The 20,868-nt window shown below is 47.9% G+C and overlaps 1 protein-coding gene across 2 annotated transcripts in view; it reads right to left on the bottom strand.

Annotated features, from left to right (window-relative positions):
* LOC146181295 (pancreatic triacylglycerol lipase-like) overlaps nt 1-20,868 on the bottom strand; it is a 94,823-nt gene that overhangs the window by 15,205 nt on the left and 58,750 nt on the right. For both annotated transcript variants that reach the window (XM_084576337.1, XM_084576338.1), the window contains exons 4-5: nt 14,181-14,289; nt 11,432-11,551 (exon numbers count right to left, since the gene is read on the bottom strand). In XM_084576337.1, coding sequence (XP_084432463.1) covers nt 11,432-11,551; nt 14,181-14,289 — 229 coding nt within the window. The remainder of the gene's footprint in view (nt 1-11,431; nt 11,552-14,180; nt 14,290-20,868) is intronic.

The raw sequence follows: 20,868 nt of genomic DNA, 5'->3' as shown, positions 1-20,868 counted from the left end.
TTAGGGGCCGAAACGAGACAGTTGTGCAAGTGCTGTGGGCGCACCGAACGGCCCTGACACACCCGCACGTTTGCGAAGAGAGAGAGAGAGAGAGAAAGAGAATAATTACCAAAGAGCGTGGAATGCAGGAAAAAGAAAAACAGTAATCTAATACCCGTTTTCGTGAAATGCCCGCAAGTGTGGTCGCGTATACGGAGACTAAATTTCAAGACAATATGCGCATTTCTTCCGTGCCCCATGGACTCTGTGGATATACATGAGGTGAAACTAAAACATGCGCAAAATACGTTGCTAGTATCATAAGTTGCGCTTGTTCTTTTATTCTCGAAGAACATTATTTTGTTCGCATTTCAATACAGTGGAGCTATATTTTTTTCTATTTGAGTCACGGGAGACTCGGGAGACCGCTCACGTGCAACGCGCCAGAGGTTTAGTGTGTGGTGTCGTGGTCTACCCTAGTTCTTTAGCCTAACCCTTGGAATGCAGTTTGTTAAGGGTAACAAACTGGATCCCAAGGGAAGGAAAGCGTATCAGGGGGCGGCAGAAAGGTGGTGTTACGTTTCGAACTTCCCGAGTAACGAGACGGTGCACGTGTCGAGATGGGCGTCCGTTTTTCTAAGAAGACTGCACGCGACCACCTCGGAGTTCGGGGACCAGAACCACCCAGGACGCAGCAACGCGGTGTCGCATATCGGCAGCGACGGCAGCAGTTGCCCCAGTTTGTGTCCGGAGGACTGTGCGCAGAGGCGCTAACGAATTCGCCGAAGAGCGGGCGCGCCTGTGTTTGGAAACAGAGAGCCGCGGCGCCTGCGTGTTAGTACCGAGGAGAGAGAGCGGGTCATCTCCCCCCCGTGGAGAAGAACGGTCACCGCATTCCTTTCCCGAGGAGTGCTCCCGCGCGAGGGGTCCGCGTGGGTGGCGCGCGGTTCCGACCTTGGACAGCCAGCAAGCCTCCTTGGGACCCCCATGCCTGACTTCCCCCGGCGGAGTCGCCATCGTGCCGCTAAAGTGGAAAGAGTGCGCTGGGAGGACGTTCTAGTGGGCGGTTCCCGAATGCCAGCAGATCAGGAACTCAAATGTGATTGGACTTTGACAAAATAGAAAATTCCCCAACTAGGTACTTGGGGACAAAAAAGTTGTTAAAAACGAGAGCACGAGTGCTCTCCAGTGTGTACCTTCTCAGATTCACCATGTAAATAAACCTTCGTTAAGTTCTCTCTAACTCTCGGCCAGTCTCTGCTTGGGTGACCACCGCCCAATATTGAAGTGCATGCAGCCCGACGTCTGACTCGGCTTTTCGCTACCCGTTGGTCCGCTACCGGAGCAGTACCAACGCAACAGAAGCTGTTACGTTTCGAACTTCCCGAGTAACGAGACGGTGCACGTGTCGAGATGGGCGTCCGTTTTTCTAAGAAGACTGCACGCGACCACCTCGGAGTTCGGGGACCAGAACCACCCAGGACGCAGCAACGCGGTGTCGCATATCGGCAGCGACGGCAGCAGTTGCCCCAGTTTGTGTCCGGAGGACTGTGCGCAGAGGCGCTAACGAATTCGCCGAAGAGCGGGCGCGCCTGTGTTTGGAAACAGAGAGCCGCGGCGCCTGCGTGTTAGTACCGAGGAGAGAGAGCGGGTCATCTCCCCCCCGTGGAGAAGAACGGTCACCGCATTCCTTTCCCGAGGAGTGCTCCCGCGCGAGGGGTCCGCGTGGGTGGCGCGCGGTTCCGACCTTGGACAGCCAGCAAGCCTCCTTGGGACCCCCATGCCTGACTTCCCCCGGCGGAGTCGCCATCGTGCCGCTAAAGTGGAAAGAGTGCGCTGGGAGGACGTTCTAGTGGGCGGTTCCCGAATGCCAGCAGATCAGGAACTCAAATGTGATTGGACTTTGACAAAATAGAAAATTCCCCAACTAGGTACTTGGGGACAAAAAAGTTGTTAAAAACGAGAGCACGAGTGCTCTCCAGTGTGTACCTTCTCAGATTCACCATGTAAATAAACCTTCGTTAAGTTCTCTCTAACTCTCGGCCAGTCTCTGCTTGGGTGACCACCGCCCAATATTGAAGTGCATGCAGCCCGACGTCTGACTCGGCTTTTCGCTACCCGTTGGTCCGCTACCGGAGCAGTACCAACGCTACAGTGGGCGGATGAGGTCAAGACGTTCGCAGGGGACAAGTGGATGCAGCTAGCACAGGCTTCTGGTTTCAGGACCGGTTTAATTGGAGGAATATGCATGCCTTCGCCGTGCAGTGGGTATAGTCAGGCTAATCATGATGATGATGATGGTGATGTCGTGGTCTAACTATGGACGCACCGTTTGCCGCCAAAACAAAGCGACGCTCGCATCACAGAGAGTGTCGCAATTGTAGGCATATATCTTCCATGTGTAGGCGTTTGCTCGGCCGAAGTGCTACGCATGGACCCATCATATGTGCTTTGAATTCGTGAACAGGCTACAGGCTACGTTTGCATTGTCCGAACCTCGTACACGCCTCTCTCTCTCATGCTTATCAATAATACCTTGAAAAAAAAAAATCGATGCGCATGTTTAGATTTTTGCTTCATCTCCACTCCTTTATTTTTTTTTTCTTTTGCTCACAGATAATGAAAGTGTCAGTAGTTCAGATTACCCCTCTCGTTTCACATGACAAACAAACGGATATGCGCTCAGGGATGCAGCACAGACTTGTCGGGCAGCGATGGACTTGTGGGCGCAGGCTGTTTTCGACGTATGCGCCATTCAGCCAACCTTCGATGCAGTTTTGCCCATATCGCAGTCGCGAGCTTGAACTACTTGCGGACAACTTGCCAAGGCTACACAGCGAAAGCGTGTTGCTCTCGAATGACAAGTACTCTGGTTTGCAAGACTACTGCGCAGTCACAGAAATTTCTTCCTGAGTAATTCTATATGCAAGAACTGGAAGCATGATCGGCTAGGTGAGCCTTATTGATTGGAACAGTAGTCACGTTTGGTACACGCTCTTCGCCAACAGCTTCAGGTTCAGTGATTTGATCCCGGCCTCCTATATATTGGGTCATGGAGGAAGGAAAGAGCTTAGGAGAGGCCCTGACGTCATTTTTGTGAAGCCAGCGCAGCCGCGCCGCGACCGGACGCTGCAACGTCTCTCCTCCTCCTTTACCCTCCGCATTATCTTTCTCCGCGACGCTCACGTACCTAGGGCCCTTAGCAACGCTGTTGCTAGTGGCCCAAGTTTTCATAGCAACAGCGTCACCATTGCTGATGGCCCGACTTGGCTAACCATAAATTTTGACGTCACTTCCGCCACACTTTCTCCAATGCATTGGGAATGGCAAGGGTCTCTCCTAAGTTGTTTCCTTCCTCCATGGATTAAGTAAATATCACCGCTGTAGCGCGGGGCGAATACCAAGCCAGGAAACTCCGGTTCTTAAGGGAATTCTAAATATCTGCACGATGAACAGCAGTCTCGTTTTCTCTTTTTTTAAAATGTTTCTGCTATTTTCTGAGGTGCAGCAGAAATACTCAACTAAACGGCCGAGACTTGCCGAATTGCAGTGCCAGCTGCTCCCACGTGCTTCATTTCAACACAGCACACGAAAAGCGAACCCGTATGCATAGAAAGACAGCTCACTGTGGCGTCTTTCTGTGCGTCCGGGTTCCGGTTTCTTCCGCTGTGGTGTATTGAAGCGAGGTAGGGGCTCATTGTATGGTCATATCTGCACTATGATGCCTGCAGACCCCCCCCCCCCCCCCCCACACACACACACGCACACACACAACAAGGCCATAAGCGCTGCTAGTATGGGAATAAATAAATAAAATTATTAAATGTATGTATTATCGTGCAGGGGCCTCAAAAGGCGAGTAATCTGCACTGAGCGACAGCAACTTGGGTCCACGCTTGCCTCAAAGCGCAATATATATATATATATATATATATATATATATATATATATATATATATATTAAATATGCTTGCGAAGCGCTAAAGCTTTTGACAAGCACGCAGAGAAGCGAAGAGTTCACAAGATGAAGTACGAATACTGGCTGCATGACTTATTCCTTCCAGGCGGCTTCGCTTGAAAAGAAAGATGTATGCGTCAGCTCACCATCGATGGTATCGCTTTGGATACGATAAGAAAGGTACCTCATCAAGTACGCAGGCGGATTATCAACTGTGGTGGGCGATTCATCTAACGTGTAGAAAGTTAAAAAAAAAAGAAAGAAAACGCTCTTTGAAATGAACTTGTTCATACTTGCTCTTCTTCTTGTGAAAACTTCTTCCTCGGTGTCTGTGTAGTGTTGCTTTTACAACTTGGCCCTTCGCGAAAGTGTAGCAACATCGAAACTTGGCTCTTCCGTAACTTGTTGCTCTCGAAAACAGCCTTAACTTCATAACGCACCGCGGGTTGCGCTGCGTTTATTTCCACTTTCTCCGCCAGGTGACTATACATTTCCCCACCTCGCTTATCTCGCTGGTGATCGAGTCACGTGCCTTCTCTTTGCCGTCGACTGAGAACCTTTTCTAGCGGTGAGGTATTTCTTTTGTTTGCTGTGGCGTCCCGCGCCTTGCCGCCTCTAATGAAGACATTATGTTGAACGCCCCGCGGCGGAAGTCAACAGGTCTCCGCTTTTGTCTCGCGTACACTCTTTACGGGCTGGTTTCCTGTTGCCCCGAAACGGACACGGCGTATCGGTGGACCGAGACAAAAGAATCCCGGCTGACGTGTTCGCCCGAACTTTCTCGTCCGAGGTGGAAACAACTTCCGCAGAGTTACGTTTTCGCATGCGCGTCAGGGCCGCACCGTGGAGGCTCATCCGGCAGCGGCGCATCTCCCGCTCAACAAATGGGCAAGGCCGTACGCGGGTGGCAGAGCACGTCTCGTGCCGAAAACCCGGTGCCACATCGCTATCGGCTACGTGGCGGGGCAGTGTGTCGTTTCTCTCTCCGTGATGATGGTCCCAATTTGGTTGAACACGTACACTGCCTGTTATCGTTGCGGCGAACGGGCTTCGTTTTGTTACAGCGATAGCCATCTTTTTATGCTTTTGCGCGAGAAAACAGGTATAAGAGAGGAAGGAGACAATCTAGGATTTAACAAGAATTGGGTCTGTTTGAGTACGCTGTACTACGGGGCTGCAATTGGATAAAAGACGGATAGGATTGTCGCCCGTCTGAACCACTATTGACCGGGAAATTTCAGAGTGTACCCAATGTATGTTTACGTCTTCCATCAAAAGAACGTTGAGAGCGAGGGGGTGCTTGGTACAAAATACACTTAAGTTGATGTTTCTAGGCAAAAGAGAGCGCAGGGTAATAGAACACAGACAAATAGATACATACGCAGCATTGCGACTTATTGTGTGTGTCCTGTTACTCTGCGCGCTGTGTTAAGGCGAAAACCTTTATAGGCTCATGAGAGTGGACAGGATTTGTGTCTGCGTACGATGTCACGTCGTCATTGTCGAGAAATGAATTGATTGATGAGTAAAAGAATAGTTGTATGCGGTACAGGGTGAAAAATATGTGTGCAGAATTTCGGAGAAGTGGAATAGATAAAAAAGAGTCAACCAGACGTCAAAATACCCAAATACGTCGATATAGTGTGCAAACGTCAAAACAACCATTGACGTCGAAACTGTGCAAAATACGTCAAAATTAGAGTAAAAGAAAAAAGAAGACAAATGAAAAGAAAAAAAAAAGAAACAAATAGTGAAAAGGGGGCAAATGAGTGCGAAGAGCAGCAGGAAAGGCTTTCGCCTTACCGCCCTTAAGAGAGATCTAAGTGCCTCCAGCGAATTTTTGCCGAGAAATGTACCATCAGGCCCAGCTGTTTTCTGTGATGTAAGCTGACGTAGAGCTCTTTCGTTTTCCGACGTCACACTGTCTGGAAAACGAATAGCTGCGAGGCCACATTGTCGTTCGTATTCGATTAGAAAGCTGTGGTACCTATATTCAGGTTAGTTGGTCATGAAACACAGTATAAGGACGGCACAAAGCGGGAAGGCCGAGACTTAGCGGGAGTACTCTTCTTAGGTCCATTTCTAAGATCAGTTTGTTTCTCTCCATAGGTTGTAGCCCTTACTGAAAAACCACTTTCCAGGGGTTCAAGTGAAGCGCCACACTAGCCTCCGGAAATTTGTTCTTTCCATTAGCGCAGCCAGTCACACGCACGTGCGCACACGGGGCGCATTGTGGGGGCTACCAGTACAACTGGGCCGGTGCCAGCAGGACGCCCGTGCTTGGTGGTGCAAATTCTGTCTAAGCTACTGCGTCCAAGGGACGCCATGAGCTCCTAGGTGGCGTCCGTGCAGCACACCCACAATGTCACATGCATAGAAATCGCCACTGCCCATCTCCGAGCCACTGCGTCCGCTTTGAGCCTGCGGATGCCGTGGGAGTCAAGCCAAAGAGGGTGTTCGCCAAGACAATCTACACGCGAGCTTGCGGCTACCCAGATTCGCATTTGGCAAAGCACCTCCGCTGTCTTCGTTGGACACTGGTCGCTTCTTTTTCGATAAGGGGGCCCATCTGCGTTGCGCCCAGGACCGACAAACGAAGGCTGTCCGGAGAGAAGGGACTTCCTGCAACGAACTCATAGTGCGCGGCATTTGCTCCGCCTTCGCAGCGTGGGCCACACGCGATGAATACACGGTGCCTGATGAATACGGAACGTACGTGGCGCCTCCTGTTGACTCCGTGGGAGGGAGGCCCGTGAAGAACGCGCTGTCATCTGTGCGTGCAGCGAGTGGCCATGCGGTGGCGCACTGAGCGGACGGCGGCTAGAGTTCCTCGGTGCACGCGCATTCAACGGCGGCAAATGGTGTGTTGTTGTTGCAAACAGGACAACCACAGAAGAGGACACGATACTAAAGAACGCTGTAATAGAAATATACTTCTATAAAACATGGTGCTGGGCTAGTTGGTGACTTACACTCGTAACGAAGACAGCCCGAGTAGCCCAGCACCATGTTTTATTGAAATACTTTCTAGTACAGCGTTCTTTTGAATCGTGTCCTCTTCTGTGGCTGTCCTGTTCGGCGCTGGCTTCGTTCCGAGAACACTGTAGTTCCGAGTATGATTCCCCAACTAGCCCAGCACCATGTATTATCGAAGAGAGATGTATACTTAGCGTAGATGCAAACCGTGCCGCTAGGGGCCGAATGAAAGGAAGGAGCTGGAGTTCGTGAAGAGTAGGAGGTGTTCCGGAAAGATTTCGACCACCACGCATTCTAAAACCTGCACTGACGTGCTAAGGAACGGTGCATCATGCCTGGTCTTCCTCGACGTCAGCAGCTGGCGATATAGCTGGAGGACGCCAGTACGTGGTTAACAACGCGTAATTCAACTAGAATGTTTAATGTTTTTTTTTACTTTAGAGAAAACAAGACAGTCCCGGGAGGCTGTGCGCGAGCATGATGGTTATAGTGACCTAATTTGGCCAGTCGTCATAACAGGTCCAGCCGTCTGGGACACCGTTCACGTATGAGGCCATAATTATTAGAGCATTGATGGAAATGTTATAAGCTTCTAATTCTTGAGAAAAAGTATTCTTTTAAAATTTTACAGCGCTCGCACCAAGTAATAAAAACTGCCGCAGAAAACAATGAGCTGCGTTTTGGAAGTAACTGGGAGGCGACTGTGTAATATTTTATTATGCTTGCATAAATATATTGATAAAAATGGCGTAAGCTTCCAATGCGTACCAAAACTTTGCTTCTGAAGTTTGTCCCGCGCTCGAAAAACATGTCAGACTGTCGTAGGAACCCAATGGGGCCCGTTTTCTTTTATAATTCGTGAAAAAAAAAAAAGGAATCTGCCGAGGAGATATGTGTGGATATATTGGCTGTTATCGTCAAGTCACACAATAGTGAAAAAAAAAAAAAAAATTAAGTTCGCAAACTCTTTCCCAAAAAGTGCCAAACATTTCTGCGTACGAATCTAGCTCATAAGCGCTTACTGCGCTCGAACCAACAATATATCCGGCGGTCATGGAAAGTTAAAGGGACGTTACGGCATGCGGGGCCAACTTTGGAAACTAAAAAAGCGTTTCTCATGGTTTTCTGGCCTTGTAGTTTGCATTTATCGTCTTTCAAAGTGAGATCCCGTCATCACATGCCTCAGTAACCGAATAATAACCGAATGTCATGTAGTCTGCAATTACGGTGCCGGCCTGCTTAACGCTCCGACCATTGCAAGCATGGACCCTTCCAGGAAATAGTTAAGGATTGAAGAGCTTGCAGGGTATCTGCACTTTCAGTGGAACGTGCACTGACGCTCGAGAAGTTGTAAGTACGAACTGCAAAAACCGGTTTCTTGTTCACGTAAGTTCCTTTGCAGCATAAACTGATCTGCATGATTTCACTACCTACCATGATACCACCGAGAACGCAAGATGAAGTGTGCACAGTGTACAGCGAAGGTCGGTTTTCTCATGAGAATATTACACGGTGGCAAGCACTCTCCTTCCAAAGTGGTAGCCTAGAAAAAAAAAAAAAAAAAAAGAAAAAAGAGAGAAAAAATTGTCTATCCTCGATCTTCTCACAAAGCGTGGACAACGCTCTCCGGTGTCCCGCAGCGCTTCGTACCGGGTCGCGAGGACACTCTCAATGCAAATGATGACGCCGACGGCGTTGCTACCTGCGCTCGGCGAAACCTATAGGGAGATTTGCATGTGTGCGACATTTTTACGATAGCCTGACCTTCTTCCGGAGTAGTTAGGTTACGCTAGGTTCCATCTACCTTTTCATAACATGCTTCCTTTTGGCAAGTGATCTCAACAGAGTCTGACGATTGTGTTTCTTGTCACGCGTCTTACAAACGGCAAGAGAGAGGTCGGAGATAACAAAATAACCCGGCGAGAGAGTTCTGCATACTCGTATAATGTGCTTGCAGATGCCGCTGATACAATGGACTCTCGGATAAGTGCGCAGTCTGCACACGAAGAATACAAAACGACCTATACGTGTGCGCACACTTCCTTAAATCACACGTGGACAGCAGGGAAATGAAAGTTTAAATTTTCTAAGAATCCCTAACGCTGGAAGGTTTCATATATGAGGATTTTCCTGACGCGAGAACATAGGCTGTGTTCCATTTTCTGACGCCGTATGGGGCAGCCTATATGCATATAGTGAATAGCTTTGAAATAGTTTCCAAGTTTACGTGAATTTTTATGGAAAAACCTGGCATTTGTCTATTGTAATTTTGGCATTTATCCATTGTAAGTTGAGGACAACCCAGAGAGCTATGGAACGAAAAATGGTAGGGGTAACATTAAGAGATAGGAAGCGTGCAGAGTGGGTCAGAGAAATAACTCAAGTTACCGACATTCTAGTGGAAATTAAGAAGAAGAAATGGGCATGGGCAGGACATGTAGTGCGAAGAGGGGATAACCGATGGTAGCTTAGGGTAACAAACTGGATTCCAAGGGAAGGAAAGCGTAGCAGGGGGCGGCAGAAAGTTAGGTGGGCGGATGAGGTTAAGAAGTTCGCAGGGGTCAAGTGGATGCAGCTAGCACAGAACCGAGTTAAGTGGATAAATATGGGAGATGCCTTCGCCCTGCAGTGGGTATAGTCAGGCTGATGATGATGATAATGAATTTTCACTGTGTAAGTTTGGGAAACAAAAAGAAACTCTCAGGCTCTTGGATCTCGTACGAGGCGAGGAGGAGGTAAGGATAGCTATATCACGCCTCCACGTGCTTATGACCAAACTTCTAGATTTTTGCGAGCTCAGAGACTCCGCACGTAACTCCCATACAAAACGTAGCGCTCCAATTTAGCCGATACAGTAAGAGTGACAGGTGGTCTCACCACTTGCCTCCTTCAGACAAACTACTAAGCGCTGCTCTCGAAGCACTAAGATGGTGGAGAAACACAGGTTGCAGGAGGATTATCAGTAGCTCGCTATCCAGCTCATGGGGAGGGGGCCACAGTCAGTGAATCTCCCGGGGTGTGGCCACGGGATATGGCCAAGTTACGAAGTGAACTATCGCTAAAGAGTTTACTCAATCGCTAGGTGGTACCGGCTAGTCATTACTACCTAATTAATTGGTGCAGTCAGGACTAACGGTTGCCCAGTCATTTCAAGCCCCGTCTGCATCTGCTAAATTGCTAATCATGAATTAACGACGTTTCGCGACTAGCAACACCAAAGAGCTCTGCTTATGACAAAAAGCTACTTGGGGCGGCCAAAAAGAAGGGAAATCAGATGTTCGAGCATGTCCTGATTATTACAGGATTCATTACATGATGTTTAATGACACAGATGGCAACCATGTATGGAAGCCATCTGGAGAGCAAAGACAATTGGACTTCAAAATGATGTTTCTATATAAAATATTCTGTCTGCTTTCTATAGACTTTTACACATTGTTTCCATCCTTTAACCTCTTGCCTTTGTCTATATAGACAATCTATATAATCTGTAGACTGAAGTTGATAATAGCCTCAATTTCATTTCGTCATAGACTCTATAAAAAAATTTAAATCTGTCCATAGGCAAAAGTATGAGAAGAATGTATGGCCATATATTTATAGCCTATAGCTCGTAGACAAAACCCTGTATGCAGCTATTTAAACAAATTTTTAAGGGTCCATAAGGCCCAGGCGCGGTGGCTTAGGGCATGGTTATAGCGCTCGAATGCAGACCCTAAGGACGTGTGTCGTATTCCGGCAGTAGCTGCTTCTTTTCTATAGATGCAAAAAGCAAGGCGCCCCTGTACTGTGCGACGCTCAGAGCACGTTAAAGAATCCCAGGTTTGTCAAAATTTTCGTAGCCCTCCACTAAGGCGTCCCTATCTGAGTATTTTTTGGACGTTAAACATCTATAAACGAAGGCAAATTTACAAGACAGAGAAACTCGCCCATGGCGGAGAAACCGTCTGCATCTTCCTCAGCGTGGTAGCTTGTCGTCATTCGCATCACGGATTATAACAGAGCGGAAATTGTGGCAATTCTCTGCCTTTCCGCCGCACGCACCAATATCAAATTAAGCGTAACAGAGTTGATGTTTTGTCTCGTTGGCGATCCATAACTATAAAACATATTCGCGAGTGGAACGATGACACATAATAGTGTCTTCATGTCAAAGAGCCCATAACTTTAATTTTGCTGCGTCATATGTTTTCCATTGACTTGCTCTATCCATTACGTATGTTACATGGAAATGATATTGCGCAAATCGTATGTAGTGCACACAGTCAAATATGTCGATTTTTTTAGCATATAAACATGTGTTTATAAATAGATGTTCGTTTTTATTGTGCTAAATAAAGTTAACCAAAATCAACAGAGTTTCTTCGTCAATATATTGACGCAGGAGCTCTAGAGAAACCTTAGCTGAATGTTTGCATTTTATAGGTTCGTGTCATTTGCCTGTTTCTATGCCTCGTTCCAAGCTCTCAACATGTTCCGTACTTAAGAACACAAATGAGGACTAGTTGGGTAACTTACTTGGACTGGCGTCGAAGGTGGATCCGCCCGTATGGATGACGTCAACGAAGTCCGCGTCCGTCGGGTCCAGGCGGACAACCTTGTCGGTGTTAGCGAAGTACGGGTCAGCAGGGTCCAGACCTGCGACGTTGGACGAGGTTTCCATTCGCTGCGTTCGCATTTTTCTTCCCCGATTCATTCAGCGAACTCAATGCCCATGCATTGAGTAAGAGGAAAAATTGCCATTTCGCCCTTGAAATATACGCACTGCATAAAACTGTTCGGCTGATTAACTAGTTCGTAACTACTCTCGTGTTGGCAGCGCATTTCAAACTCTTATTTGGTAAAAATTGTTATTAATTTTCTCTGCCTAAAGGAACACTGAAGAAATATTAATCATTTTTTTATAAAATCGGTTGTGCGCCTATTTATGAATATGGCGATGCTTGGTGAGCAAGAAAAGACGTGTGCATTCATTGCCGAACATTTCAAATAAAAAAGAATTCCTGCCAAAACTAGTTACGTCAAAACTGGAGCGATTCCGTGATCACCGTCTCAAGTGAATGGCTTTGTGCCACACCCTCAGAGATTCGGGAACAGAAAACTATATTGACGCATCGCAGTTTGCTTGCGAAAGCGGCTCCAGTAGGGGGCAAACACTGCATTTTATTAAAGCCTCCTACGCGCTCGCAACGACTCAGTTTGCAGTGAACAACGTGCGCGGTACAATGCGCCCATAAAGGACTTCAATCTGTACTTTTATCCACTGTGTATTATTTACTTAAATTCTCACTTAAAATGTTTCAGGGAGGCCTCACTCCGTGCACAAATCATCGTGACTGTCAGTATCAATATGCGACTAAATAACAGCTTAATGTGAGATTCTGGCCAAGCACGATATTATTAGATTTAGTTGACTGTAATCCGTTATCCACCACCATCACCCTTTACCGGGCGTGGGCGGGGCGCACAAGCTGATTGGTCCCGACGCGGCAGGTCTAAGTGCCGACATTAAGGGGCTTTACCGAGATCCAGTATTTGACGCCACCTATCCGCGTCAAGAGGGATCTGGGAATACGCAGTGGAACGCGCGGTGCCGGATCACGGTAGCGGATCGCGGATCACGGTAAACTAAAGCTCTCTATTGTTAGGGCTATGGCTTGGGACTTGAAAAAGACGTTTATATGACTACGATATTATCGTCCGGAACAGCTGTTTCAATAATGAAACAGCTGTTCCGGACGATAATATCGTAGTCATATATAATATCGTAGTCCCGTAGTCATTCGCTACGGGATGTGTATCTAGCGAACCGTACAGCGTTTGCCCGATGTAATCAGGCTACTCCTGCCATTTTGCTCACAGTGGGCACGCTTATCATCCAGAGGTGGATAGTGATAGCGCAGTTTTCCATCAGGCAGTTTATACTCGCCGCTGAAAACGGTTGCGATAGCAGCGGCGTGTCATTTTGGTGCCTTCTGCTGCTTTCTAGGGTGCATTTCGATTTTCCCCCATATTGTAACTATATACTATGAAATAATTCTTAAATGCGTAATTATTTCGTGAGCACCTCTGCGCCGTGACACTCCTTCGATTTTATGAAATACTCTAGGAGGTTTCTCCACTCAAAGGTGTGGAGCACCGCAACTAGCCCCTGTCTATGCTTTTAAACTATGCATTGTATTTTTCTTATTTCGATCAAGGTAATCAAATGTTACTTGATTGAAACGACAATAACGGCAGGGGTACTCAGACAAAAGCGGGTAATCCGTCTTTTTCAAAAAAACGTGGCGCCCCCTGGGAATGGCTGAAAATTCGTCTGCTACAGCGTTCTCTTCTCTCTCTCTCTCTCTCTCTTTTTTCTCTCTCTCTCTTTTTCTCTTCTCTCTCTTTCTCTTTCTCTTTCGATTCTCTTTTTTTCTCATTTATTTCCCCTTCCCCTCCCACAATCTGTCACCCTCATCCCTCAACCCTCATCAGGAGTAGCATGCTAGGCTTACCACCAGGCAGACATCTCCTGTTGCCATTAAAATATATATCTCTCTCTCTCTCGTCTGCTACAGGTTGAAAGCGCCCTTGTTAGACGCAGCCACCTACGAAATGGTGATATGTGTTCTTGACAGCTACCGCCATCTGTCGCATGCGCCTGTCACTAATATGAACCGCCCCATGTCATCCTCATGAATAAAGGTTTATGAATGAATGAATGAATAACCTCCGAGATCAGCTCCAGGTGCACCGTCCGTGGAGGCCAAAAACTGCGCATGCGCAAGAGGAAGGGGGGGGGGGGGGGTGTTGTTTTCAACCTGGGGAAAGGCGCTCATGCGTATAGCGGCCTTATGAAAAAGGCGAATTCCTCACGGCTGACACTATGCCGTTAATGAGCAGAGATATTCGAGTATAGAGAGGTGGCTGTTCCTGGCCCTACGGGGCTGGGACGGTAGGTCAACGCCGCTCACGGCGGGGACTAGCCAGCCACCGATTTTTATCTGTTGTAGGCCGTCATTGCACCCGCCACCACTTCGGTGGTGGACGACGGCTGTTGTTGCGGCGCGCGGCTTTCTCTCACTCTTCCTTTTCTTTCAGCTCTATTTTCTCTTCTGTCCTCACGAGGCAGTGGAGGTGGCTCAGCTATAGCGCCAGTAGTAGGCCCGTGCAATTTATTTTCCTTTTTCCTACAGCCACAACGACAACAACGAGTATAGAGAACCCACCCTTCTCGAAGGAGCAACCGCGTTAATAGCATCGTGCTCTCTGGCACTTCACCCACCGGTGATGCGACCGATGCCCTTGACCCTTTCTCCGGCGTAGCCCGCGATGTGGGCACCCACGTTGTATCCGATCAGGTGGAAGTCGCTGCCGGCCACACTGTACTTGTCCTGAAAAAGGGGAGAGAGGCGTGCGTCGCTCACACGTTGTGCAAGCCAAACAGCGATTCAATACATCGATTCAATACAGTGAACAGAAAGGAAATAGCGCAACATATTCACTGGGATAAACGTAATGCGTCATACTAGCCTAAGGCTTAACGAAATCAATACAAGCAACTAACATCAGCAGGCGAAGAGAAAAAAAAAATGTGCACGAATGTGAAATAGCACACTAGAACGTCCGGAAATCAACATGAAAATCAAAAACAGCAGCACAGCGAGAGTATGACACATTGACAGAACGGCGCTGTAGAAGTCGAGCACTGCGGCAGGATATCATAGCGCAAAACGGCACAGCATTATGAGATCCCTTTACGAGCGTGTGCAAATCCGCGCCGTGTATTGACACCCAGATAGGAGCACTGCTAACAGAAATAAAGAAAGCAAGGAATACAGACGAGAAGAGTAGAAAAGGAGATGCCACGCAAGAAATACTGACCCGCTTACTTCTTTCATTGCGGGTGAGAAATATCTATTTCAGAATAACGTCTGTTGAAATTGAAATCATCAGTTTTCAGAACAAAGGCATGCACTTTCATAATACTTCGGTGGAGACCACACTTAATTAGGCCTTTTCCGCGTCAGCAATACTAGCCAGGCAAATTTTCTTATATCGTCTGGCCACATAACACAAGGCCATGCCTTGATATGTTTCCTTATACTTCCTACTTGAGAGCAGTCTCTTACGTTAGGGGACTAGCAGTATGTTTTTTTTATCCGCATTAGATTATCTACCTATGCCCATTTCTAATTTTTTTTATCCTTAAACCTATAGAATTTCGTTAACTTGTCTTTGTTCCCAAATTCACTCTGCTCTCTTTTGGTCTCTCAGCATCAGAAACCCCGCAGGGGTGGCGCAGTGGTTAAAGCGCTCGACTACTGTTCCCAAGGACGCGGAATCGAATCCCGGCCACGGCGGCAGCTTTTCGATGGAGGCGAAAAGCAAGGCGCCCGTGTGCTGCGCGATGTCAGTGCACGTTAAAGATCCCCAGGTGGTCGATATTACCGGAGTCCTCCACTACGGCGTCTCATAGCCTGAGTTGCTTTGGGACGTTAAATCCCACAAACCAAACCAAACCAGCATCCGAAGTTAAGTATTTCAAATTGAAACGTCAAGGTGAAAGAAAATTCTCCGGCATTTCTTGCTTCTTTTTTACTTATTCTTCCTTTCATGCTGTCACCAGCTTCTTCTAACACTACGACTATCAACCTCACTCATCGCAGAACTTGCCTTGCAGATTGGAAATCTATACCGAGGACCGGAGGGTATGCGACGCCGTCGTTAACCTCGGATCCATGCGATACGCTTCCCCATCCCTCACCTCACATTAGCAGCGAGCGGAAATTGTACCGCGAGGCGTTAACCTAACGTGAGCTGAAATCATTGCGCTCTGTCTAATTATCTATTCTATTCTCGTACCCTGCTGTGCTCTAACTCAATCTCATTACTATTCCATTTTGTCCCCGTACGTGGTGATGTGTCGCAGCTCTTGCCCGATTTGGGTGTCCACAGATAACACGCGACGTCGTCAGCATGCACAATCCATTACATTTCCCTAACGCATGCGCGATGGCCTCGTATAACGGCCCGGTACCGATAAGTGCGCTCCAGGAAGCAAGTTCGTCATAATGTGATAGCGGTTCGCGGTCTTTCTTAATCTGCCGGCAGACGAGGCTTAATTCCACACGTGGCTGACGCGCGCCGCCAATTACGAAGTCGCCGGCAAGAGCTGGCAGCGCGTCAAGAACTCGAAAGAATTCGACATCTACAGAAGAAAGTAAAAAACAGTAAGTACGAGTAAGAGACAACCCTATTAAAGCGACCCATTCTGTAGCATTGCAAGAGACGCGCTGCGAATCGGGAATGATTTCCTGCAATTGCGCGGAGATTATCGCGTCGGGATGAAGAGTTGGCTGTGTACCATATATAGTGCCGAAAGGCGCGCCCACATTCCGGGAAGCACTAGCGGAAGTCAAGTATGCCTTGGGCGAAATTCGCGCGCTAAGCTGGAGACGCGTCTTGTTACGTAAGTGACTTTCGAGATCAGCATTACCATGGTGTCCCGCCTCAGTCGCTCGCTAATAAACCGGTCATACGTACACTATGTATCAGAGCGTACTGTGTCCTTCAATAAAAGTAATGTGTCCTTTCCGTACTCGATTACATATCTTTAAAACATAATCCGTACACTGTCCTCAGGGGTCGTATTGCGTAAGTTTCTCATTTCCATTTGCTGCTTCAGGTTCTTTTGGTCTTTTGGCATTGGTCACTGTTGTTGGGTAATGAAGTCAGGGCTTTCAAGAGTCCAAAGAAAAGCGACGGTGTCATTACCTCATTAGCGACCGCAACTCAATATTAGCTACTTGACTCAGCCAGTGAAATGCGTACGGCAAGTGCACGACCGACGGTGCGATCAGCGATCTTGTGGTTTCCGCAAGTAGCCGCTCGATGCTCTCGTCTGATGCTGCCTTCATGCTGACGTACCACAAAATTAAGCAGGAAATCAAATCATCGGATCGTATGCAATATTACCTCTGGCTATCCATAGACTGCATATTCAGATCTTCGTGCGGTTTGCTTTTGGTTTGGAATATGGTGTTTAACATCCGAGAGTGACTCAAGCTAAAAGAGACGCTGTAGGGGAGGGCTCTGGAAATTTCGACTACCTGGGGATCTTTAACGTGCGCTGACATCGCACAGAACACGGGCGCCTTGCTTTTCGCCTCCATCGAAAAGCGGCTGCCGCGGCCGGGATTCGATTACGCACCCTTGGATACAACAGTCGAGCGCCTTAAACATTATAGCAACGCGGTGGGGAGACCTTTGTGCCACATGCGGCTGAAATTTCAACGTGAATACACTGCAGCGAGTGGCGGAAATCTGATGGAGTGTGAAATAATTGGTATAAACGCAGGTTAGAGAACCTCAGATGACCTAAATTAATCAGAGGCCTTCCACTATGCGGCGTCTTTATAGCTGTACATGTCGCTTCATGCAGGATGGTAAGTCTCACAGTTTGGGTCCTGAACGGTATATGCCGATATGTAAAAACTGTAATATCCCAGCAGACCTCCTTCGCATGGTCTGTACTTGCCCACGACAACACACGCCAACACCCACACAACATACTTGGGAGGCTCGTCTAGGCAACCCTACTCTGGACGACAAACGAGCGCTCATCGGTCTCGCTCTAGAGGTTGCCAGATTCCAAGGAGTCTTGGCGGACCCCTAGATCTGGGGCCTTCAGCCCCTTGGCTGTTTTTAATAAATGTTTACCAACCTCACAGTTTACATTTTGTTGTAGGTCACAAAAAAGTTGCTTGCTTTAGTTTATTAGGTAGGCTTGGGCCTTCGGCTCCTTGGCTGCTTTTAATAAATGTTTACCAACCTCACAGTTTACATCTAGGTCACAAAAAAGTTGCTTGCTTTAGTTTATTATGTAGGCTTGACTAACGGGATGCTTCGTAGAGCGGATGGCAAATATTCTATTGACGTGCATAGATCTTTGCGAACACAGTCGTGCACAAGAACGCCAGTCCGTGCTTACTGTTCTGAACACTCTGTACAAAGGGCCTTATTAATGTCGTGAACCGAAATTAAAAATGCCGTTCATTGACGGGGAAACAGGAGTAAGGACCGATTTCACTGTCTGAACTTAAAGATGACAGAAGTGTTTAGAAGTTCTGAGAGTTCCGATGTCGAAATGAATTGTCGAACCCACTCTTCTTCACTTTGTACAAGAACAACCTGTGTCTGGCAGCCGTATAATTCAAGCTAGAACAGCCTTATTATGACAAAGACAGCTTTTCACACAGCCGTACAGTTAATTAACCCGTCTACCATCGCTCCTTAACCGGTCAAGCTTTACCTGTATGTAGCTGTGCAATTCACGCACAGCGTCCTAATGGTGTGGGAGCATTCTTTTACCTCTGTTGTATTTGCAAGCGACAGAAATCGAAACGGAGTGGGAGAGCGGAAACGAATGATTGCCGAGGAAAGCGAAGAGTGGTAAAAGGAAGAATGGGCGCGAGCCACCCCAAGACGTCAGCAACCGCCTGCGAGGCGGACCTTCGGGCATCCACAAATTAGCAGGCCGCGTAAAAGCGCACCACGGCAGCCGGCGGCAGCAACTTGGGCGTGACTGTACGGGGGCGAGCGTATGCATAGCCGGGGGCGACTGGGACGATTCTGTGACAGAGAAACGGTAGGCCATCGGTTATTTCGGCGCGTTCAGCCAAGGTCCGCCATGGTGACAGAGCGTCCCCGCTGGGCGCGTCCGGCGGCTCCCAGCGTGCTGCTGGAGCCTGCTAGCGTGCACCGGCGCTTTCGACCTTGGCTCTCAGAGTAGACGCCGTTCCACGTACGCGAGAGAAAGTGAGCGTTTGTCGCAACAGCGGCTGAAACAAAAGAACGGGCACGCGACGGTAAAAGTGAAATGGGAAACAGAGACAGGATGCACAACTTAGGCTCTCTTGGCATAACGCCGCTGTCCATGCCGCTATCGACGTTTTCTCAAAGGCGACAAGGGGCCTTAATTTCCGCGTGACTCTGTTACTTCATTTCAGTGCGCGTTTTGTAAAAAAAATTGAGTTATTGGAAATGAAAGGCACATTATCGTCACCCTTGAGAGAGGACACCTCGAACGCGCCGCAAATAAATATTGGTTTGTAGGAAAGGAAAGACGCAGTATTTGTCATCCTTTTTTCTGTGGACGCCTGAACCGAGACTTAAGGGAAGTGAGAAAGGTGGGAGCGTTGTTTGTTGTTTTGTGGGGTTTAACGTCCCAAAGCGACTCAGGCTATGAGAGACGCCGTAGTGGAGGACTCCGGAATTTTCGACCACCTGGGGTTCTTTAACGTGCACTGACATCGCACAGCACACGGGCGCCTTGCTTTTCGCCTCCATCGAAAAGCGGCCGCCGAGGCCGGGAAAGGTGGGAGTGAAAGAAGATATTGAAAAAGAGGTACACAAGAGTAGGTCTACGGGTAATTCGACCACCTGGGGACCTTTAGAGTGCCTCGACTGCAGCGCAACCGTTCAAAGTATTTCGATTACCACAGCTCTTACTAAACTGGTACTTTTCTGTTCAATTCTACAAGACGTTGCGCAGAAACCAGATTATCGTGCAGGAGAGATCTCGCTGCTCTATCCTGCGTCTAGTCGCAGATTCCCTCAAGTTCCTTTATCACTATCGTTTTCGAACCTGTTTGGAGCCTAGGCCGTCACCGCGATATTGTGAATGAAGATATTTTCGATTATATTCGCTGCATTCCAAATTTCTGTAATCACCAGAAGACGAACTGCTGTGATGCGCTTTTTTTCCGCCCTGTTGGCGCCACTTCGTGATAGACAGTCGCCACCCAGACTAGGCGTCTGCCGGTGCACGCGAAAGATGGTAATAATTGTAACAGCAGGCAGATGTCTCCTAGAAGCTCCCCGGGAGAGAGAGCACTCCCCTAGAAGAAGCTTTTACACGCCCTAAAATGCGGTTGCTATTTGCACATTTCTCTTTCCAAGTTATTGGCATCTGAATTAGGAATGGAATTAAGCGACCCACACACGAGCACCGCCTTTACTCGAAGATGTACGGTAACTATAAGACCCAGGTTTACGCTCATGTTGAAGAACAGCGCAAGCTTAATTAGAACAAGAATGACAAAAACGAAGACAACACAAGCTTGTTTTTTTTTTTTCTTTCGTTGTAGTTACGAAAAGAAGAGTCCACCATAAAAGAAATTAACTGCAGCGAAAGCATGCTTTTTGTCCTTTGCATTCGGTTAAGTTGGCGCTGCTATTCACCACGAATAACCAGCCCGAACGTCTTTTCTGATACAGATTTCGACTTCTCCGTCGGTTACGGAAATAATGATGACGATTAAAAAAGAAAGGTACCAAGCTTTAATAGGAAAGGCTCACATCCAAGGTCTTCGGAGTAAATGTACAGTATTTTTCGGCGCAGCAGCCAGGTCTGAGAGTGAGGAGGTATGGGAAAGCGACAATCTCCTTGAAGGCGCCGACAGCCTTCACGGGGCATTAACCCTGTTAGATGGCCGCAATGGCGGAACAAAGTCCTGGGAGGACAGCTAGTGAGTAGGCGTTACAGAAAAGCGGGACAGCAGCGCCAGCTTGAGAGCATACTTCAAAACAGTGGCGGTCTACCGGCTCCACACAAAGCGGGCATACTTATATCATTACTCGCGAAAGTGCGCATGTTTTTTGAGGGATACGAACAGGTACATAGCAACATCGCACATGTTTTTGCAAAGGTGAGAATGAATTAACTTTCTGAAAGACTTTCTTCAGCTGTGTCACTTGTATTGTGAGAAGGGTCGTTTCGAGGACTCCCGCTTCGCGGTGGGCGAGCATGTACCATCCAATAATGTGCTGTGTAATGCCTGCACATTCGGCGAATTAAATATTTGTGCAGATGCCAATGGAATGCGTTAGTAGGCCAAGATGCAGGTGCTTGTGTATGTTTTGAGACAAAACAATGCACCCGCAGATAAACCGCGCCTACAACACGAGCA

This window comes from Amblyomma maculatum, chromosome 8, assembly GCF_055883805.1.
Source record: "Amblyomma maculatum isolate TAMU_Amacu chromosome 8, ASM5588380v1, whole genome shotgun sequence".
Lineage (NCBI taxonomy): Eukaryota > Metazoa > Arthropoda > Arachnida > Ixodida > Ixodidae > Amblyomma > Amblyomma maculatum.
The sequence above is the reverse complement of the archived record's forward strand: the minus strand, read 5'-3'. Positions and strand labels throughout refer to the sequence as shown.